We start from the raw sequence: 6,474 nt of genomic DNA, 5'->3' as shown, positions 1-6,474 counted from the left end.
TTAGTTACTTGTATGATTTCAGGCAAAGCCTCCTAATTTGGGGGTCAATTTTAATATCTGTGAAACAGAGGATGGGATTTCCTAATCTCTAGATTCCTTCCTGCCCTAATACTCTAGGAAGCAAAAGTTCTCAACTTATTATTATTACCAGAACCACTGGGAGAACTTCATAAAAATGGAGGTACTTAAACCTCGCTTCCATAGATATTAATTTAGCAGGCTTGGTGGTGATGGTGGGGGTACCCCAGCATCTGTATTTTTAATGAGCATCCCAAAATTTATTCTATGAGTTCCATTGTTTTTCATCCAAAACCATTACTTTAATAGAGTAAAAGGAGTTTTAAATAAAAGCTAAAGGAAAGAACTTCCCTGGCGACTTAAATGGGGAACTTTAATCAGAGGGGACTTGAGATAGTGAGAATCTAGCTGGATGAGATAATGCCCTTAGGAAACTCAGAGATGTCCAACCCCACATAGAACCTTTTCATATTTAATGCAGCACCACCAGAGAACATTATTAATTGAAAGTGGCATTGATTGGGCCACTTTCCCAAGGAAAGAAAACATTGTAAGTGTAAAACAACTGATGAGTGATTTAAAAAAATAGTTTATTGTTTCCAAGGTGTGGTGGGGAGAATAAGATTTTTATCTAAAAACAGCCTACGAAATTTAACAGATGAGTCTTTTAAAATATAGGTTCTATGTATAGGTGCTTTTGTGTGTTTATACATGTGTGTTATATATACATATGTTCGTATGTTGAATCTGTATTGCATACTAAAGTACATTTCAAAATAATAAACTAACGATCAGTAATGTAATCATAGCCTTGTACTTGAAAACTGCATTACAAGAATATTTAAAATGTATTTCTTGCAATCTATGGTCTTAGGATATCACCTTGAAGGGTTTGGGAATGCCACATGCATAGAACATAATGATTTTGAGTTGTACAGCCTATTTTGCAACATTTAAAGATGTTAAACAGATTTTCTGTGAGACTTCCTCACTCATCCACTACTTGTCTGAGATCCTTTACTCCAAAAGCATCTACCAGAAAAGGAGGGAAGACAGGGAGCCAAAGCCTTAAAGGGGCAGGGGGTGAGTCTGAGAAAATACACCCAGTCTGTGTTGGGGGATCAACATTCCATCTGGAAGGCAATTGGATAATAGAATATCCACCCATCTCCGTTTTTCATCTCCTCCCTGCCCAACATGAAAGAAAAAGTGCCTGAGTTAGCCCTAATGTTCCATTTACACCCTATACCTTTCTTCACTTTTAGTGGGCTCTTTTACTTCTTTGCAGTGAAAAGCTGCTTCCTTGGGGGTAAAGGTGTCAGGCCTAGGAGATATGTCATTGATTCCTCTCACACCAAAGCTTGGTTGTGCCTTTAAACTCTGCATTTTATGCAGAAGTGTACTGTGAATGGACGCAAGCCTGTGGCACGGACCCTTCCTTCTTTCTGGTCCTGGAGCTACCGTCTACCCAACCACCTTGGTTGCTCTTGAACTGAAGGCTCATCACAGTGTGGCTTATATAATACACCTCTGTGCTATGATCCTGGTGGATAATTAAGACTTCATTATAACCCTAGAGTGAATTAGCAAACTGTTCGCACTTGTATTTTCTAAAGGGTGACAATGACTTACCCATTGTGCTTTGGGTACACTTATATGAAACACTCCCAACTACTGTCTCCTCATACTGACCCCTGAGCTAATTAGCAGCCTGGTGTGATTGTTTCAGTTTCTGGAAACCAATTAAGCACTTGGTCTAGACAGAACTGACAACAAAAATGTAAATTTAAAAACAGAAACCAGGATCTTCTGGTCGAGGGGAGAAAGCCAAGGCTGGATAAGGAAAGTGGAGGTAGGGTGAGGTTGTGAGAGGTTGTTTCTGCCAGCAGAATACTGGGCCTCTTTAACTTCAGGTTCGACCACAGTTTACCTGAGAAGTACCTCTTTCTCCCTATGAGTAAAAAAATTAATTAAAAATAATATAGCAGAGCTTCTGGGTTTGCGCTGAGGGGGACACAGATGCTAGGCACCTCTTAAGTACAGGCTTGTGCCCAGACCTCCATCCTCTGAGCGAGCCTCATACCTGCATTTCGGCTTCAGCCTAAATAGACTCTCATCAAGCTTTCCTCACCCCTGCATGGGATCCAAGGAGGCACTGAACTGCAGACTTACTCTCAGCCAAGCAGTGCTCTTCAAGGGAGATTTAGAAGCATCCTATTGTCGCCCCCATTCACCTTTTTCCAACCAGCATCTCCATTCAGAGAGAGAATTTCAGTTGTCTCCCCAAAGAAAAAAAGCAAAAGGTGAGGGCTGCCAAGTACAGAAGCCAAACTACTTACTCATGCCCCTCCCCTCTCACCCATGCGTCTGCTCCAGGCTCCCCCCTTCTCCTGCAGGGGGCTGGCGGTCAGGTGAGATTACCTGGGAGCCCCGAGAAGCCCCGAGGGGCACTAGGATCCTCTCTCTCGAAGTCGCCCCACTCCCTGCCGGGCCCCCAGGACTCTTGCCCCCCTCTGCCCCTGCGCGCGTCCCCGGCCCCTCTGGCTCCGGCGCGCAGCAACAGCCGCACGCCGCGCTCTGCTCGCCGACCTGGCGTGACGCAGGCGGAGACTACTTAAGGGGGGATTAGAGGCGGCGGCCGCGGATGCCTGAGCCCCGCAGCCTGCTCCGCGCGCTCCGCCCTGGCCTCGCAGGTGTCAGTGCGGCAGCGCCCAGTGCCGCTGAAGTGCCAGGTGCGGGGGCTGGTGCCTGGACCCTTTCCGGGCCCCCAACCCCCGGGGTGAGTGGCGCCCAGAGAGCTCTCTCGCGCGGGTGAAAGCTCGGGGACCTGCACATTGCCATCCCCGCCCCGCCCCTCGCTCTGGCACCCGCGGGCTCAAGACCTGACCCCCAGACGGCGCCGGAGGTTGTGCTGGCTCTTCGGACCTTGCCAGCTGTCCCATCAGTCGGGGCGCGCTTGGATTTCTTTCCCCATTTCCCTCTTTTTAGTACAATAAAAGGGAAAGGGGACGCGTGGATTTTTTTTAAAAAAATTTGTTTGCTTCTTTAATCGGGGGGCAATTCGCTCCCAGCGGGGAGGTGCGGCCCAGGGAGGGGCCAAGAGCGGGAACGTGCCCGGTGCTGCCCTGTCTTTGTCTGCTGCCTCCGGATGCACAGCGATGGGGGAATGGACCATCTTGGAGAGGCTGCTGGAAGCCGCGGTGCAGCAGCACTCCACTATGATCGGGAGGTAAGGGCGCGGAGCTATCCGTCGGGCGGCGCGGGAGTCCCTTCTCACGTCCAGACCGAGCCCCAACTGCCCCCAGCCCATCCTCTGCCCCTTCCCATCGCCCTTGGTCCATGTGCCTGCGTTCCCGGCGTTGAGGGATTACCCGATGCCCAGCGATGTCCCCCTCCTCCAGCTGCTCCTGCTCAGTGCCCCCATCCCCTCCCTGTGAAGCACCACCGGGGGGTTCACTCTTTTCCCAACGGAAAAGGAGTTGTTGGCTCAGTCGTGGTCCCCCCCCCCACTCTCCACAGTCAGAACCAATCTCCATCCGGTTCCCTAAATAGAATCTATAAGGAAGGCAGGCTTGTATTTGGACAGAGAAGGGCAAATGGCAAGACGGATTTGCTCTTTGGAGCAGATGTATTTTTTCCCCCAACAAATAATGTATTAAGTTAAATGATTTAAACTTACAGTGTCAGGAATCCACACACTCAATTTGTGTGTATATATATACATATATATATATATATATATATATATATATATATATGTATATATATAACATATATATTCATAGCTATCTGTTTATGTAAAGCATTAAGTTCAATATTCATATTGAGGATAAACATCCAGTTGGAGTAGTTATATACACATTCTGTGTAGACTTTGAAACATACTCTGTTCAGATATTCCGTGTACATTTGCCATGTCCAGAGTGAAAGTGTGTTTTGTGCCTTTGTACATTCCATATACACAGATGAAATCTGTGGCAAATGTACTATGTCCAGTGTATGGATATGTATATTTATACTATTATATTATACAATACTATACTATACTATACTATACTATACTATACTATACTAATTATATTATCTGAGATCCCTGTAATACGAAGTGTTCCAGGATACCAACAGCCAGCCAGAAAGGAAGAGACAAAGGCTTCCCAGGTCCCCAGTTCAGTACCACACTAGGATGGACAGCTCCCCAGGCGAAGGACCGGTAAACACCAGAGCAGAGCAGGGGAGGGAGGAGCAGGGGTTTCCTAGTCAGTGAGTCAGCCCACGAGAACCTCTCTCCCTCCCTCTCCCCCTGCTCAGGATCCTGTTGACTGTGGTGGTGATCTTCCGGATCCTCATTGTGGCCATTGTCGGGGAGACAGTGTACGATGATGAGCAGACCATGTTTGTGTGCAACACCCTGCAGCCCGGCTGTAACCAGGCCTGCTATGACCGTGCCTTCCCCATCTCCCACATACGTTACTGGGTCTTCCAGATCATAATGGTGTGTACCCCCAGTCTCTGCTTCATCACCTACTCTGTGCACCAGTCCGCCAAGCAGCGAGAACGCCGCTACTCTACCGTCTTCCTAGCCCTGGACAGAGACCCCCCTGAGTCCATGGGGGTTCCTGGAGGAACTGGGGGTGGGGGCAGTGGTGGTGGAAAACGAGAAGATAAGAAGCTGCAAAATGCCATTGTCAATGGGGTGCTGCAGAACACAGAGAACACCAGCAAAGAGATGGAGCCAGATTGTTTAGAGGTGAAGGAGCTGACCCCACACCCATCAGGGCTGCGCACCGCGGCACGATCCAAGCTCCGGAGGCAGGAAGGCATCTCCCGCTTCTACATTATCCAAGTGGTGTTCCGGAATGCCTTGGAGATTGGGTTTCTGGTGGGCCAATACTTTCTCTATGGTTTCAGCGTCCCGGGGTTGTATGAGTGTGACCGCTACCCCTGCATCAAGGAGGTGGAATGTTATGTGTCCCGGCCCACTGAGAAGACTGTCTTTCTAGTGTTCATGTTTGCTGTGAGTGGCATCTGCGTTGTGCTTAACCTGGCTGAACTCAACCACTTGGGGTGGCGCAAGATCAAGCTGGCGGTACGAGGGGCCCAGGCCAAGAGGAAGTCAGTCTATGAGATTCGCAACAAGGACCTGCCCCGGGTCAGTGTGCCCAACTTTGGCAGGACTCAGTCCAGTGACTCTGCTTATGTGTGAAGGGACAGGTTTTGGGAAGGCCTAGGGGATAACAACTAGCCCCGAGGTAGATGACTGCTCAAGAGTGGCTGTATCTGCCCTCATTTATGTGACTCTCACCATTGAGATACAGGATAAGACTGGTTAAGAGAAGATCTTGCATCAGTGGGAGAGGAGAGAAAGTAGAACAGTTACTACATGTCACGTCACTGTTTCCACGGAGACAATGGGGTAGAGTGATGAGATGGATGAGTTGGGCTTCTTTGGGACCTTTTCTTTTATGGCGCAATCTGATCTTGATAACAGTGGACTTGCACAGATACCAAGTAGGACTTAGCTCTGCTGAGCTCTGTATCCTGGTGAATGGCATGAGTCAAATACTTCATTGGTACAAAATGTGTGACCTATCTCAACACATCCCTTCATCCTGGGCTGCAGGACAAACGTCCTTGAGGTGTCCTTTCTGTATCTCCTCCATCAGCATGCCCCTCTCCCTCAACCCAGGATAGCATGCCAGTTTTTCTTTCTGAATCTGGCCTTACAGTAGACCTAGTATGGTTTGTCCACAAGCTAGAGGGAATTACATGGGGTGATTTTGGAAAATGGTCATGACAAAGGTTTGCATTAGAGCCCCATCTGAATGGCCCTTAGTTACTATGAAAAACCTTAGGAATGTCTCATTATTTCCCATTTTCTAACTCAAACTGCACTGGTGCTGTTTATAAGGGGCAGGGGTTGGGTGGGAGGGAGGGAACTGCAATATGCAACTATAACACTTCTGCAAGATGGTCGTTGCACTGCTAGGCATGTGGTTATGAGCTTTGGGATATTTCTGCCTTCCAGCTAGTGAACTTTGGATAGCATATATATATATATAGTTAATATCAAGGGTGTCTAACCGAGCGAGCCACAGAATTTCTAATTAGTGTATTTCATTCATTTTCTTATATAGTTTTTTGTGCAACAGCTGCACTTCATTTTGCCATGATTTGAATTTACCTGTGTGCTCACACCAGAGACCTTAATCAGCCTATGTCAATCTCTATTTATTATTTTATCGGTTATTTTTGAAACACACACACACACACACACACACACACACACATACACGCACAATCACTGGCTTAAGAAATCTGGAACTAAACACTATTGGCTAACATGTGTTTACGGATGCTTGAGACATATACCAAAGGTTCAAAACCTATTGCTTTGGACTGTGAATATGTTTCTTTCTCTTTGTTCTTATTTATTTAAGTGCCATACTGAACTTTTCA

The 6,474-nt window shown here is 47.3% G+C and overlaps 1 protein-coding gene across 1 annotated transcript; it reads left to right on the top strand.

Moving 5' to 3' along the window:
* Window positions 1–2,443: 2,443 nt before the first annotated feature.
* On the top strand, window positions 2,444–5,931 carry GJD2 (gap junction protein delta 2). The gene is made up of 2 exons (XM_019725569.3): window positions 2,444–3,247; window positions 4,327–5,931. Exons 1-2 carry the CDS (start codon window positions 3,177–3,179, stop codon window positions 5,219–5,221), a joined length of 966 nt encoding a protein of 321 aa, XP_019581128.1. The 5' UTR covers window positions 2,444–3,176; the 3' UTR covers window positions 5,222–5,931.
* The last annotated feature ends 543 nt before the right edge of the window (window positions 5,932–6,474 follow it).

The sequence above is a fragment of the Rhinolophus sinicus genome, chromosome 3 (genome assembly GCF_057876585.1).
Source record: "Rhinolophus sinicus isolate RSI-liver-muscle chromosome 3, RSI-T2T, whole genome shotgun sequence".
Classification (NCBI taxonomy): Eukaryota; Metazoa; Chordata; class Mammalia; order Chiroptera; family Rhinolophidae; genus Rhinolophus; species Rhinolophus sinicus.
This window is presented reverse-complemented; position numbering and strand designations above follow the sequence as displayed.

What these genes read in the sequence shown, in the direction of transcription:
- GJD2 (XM_019725569.3), top strand. Translation starts at nt 3,177, where the DNA reads ATGGGGGAATGGACCATCTTGGAGAGGCTGCTGGAAGCCGCGGTGCAG. An exon ending in CACTCCACTATGATCGGGAG is followed by an intron (nt 3,248 to 4,326) that starts GTAAGGGCGCGG and finishes CCCCCTGCTCAG; the next exon opens with GATCCTGTTGACTGTGGTGG.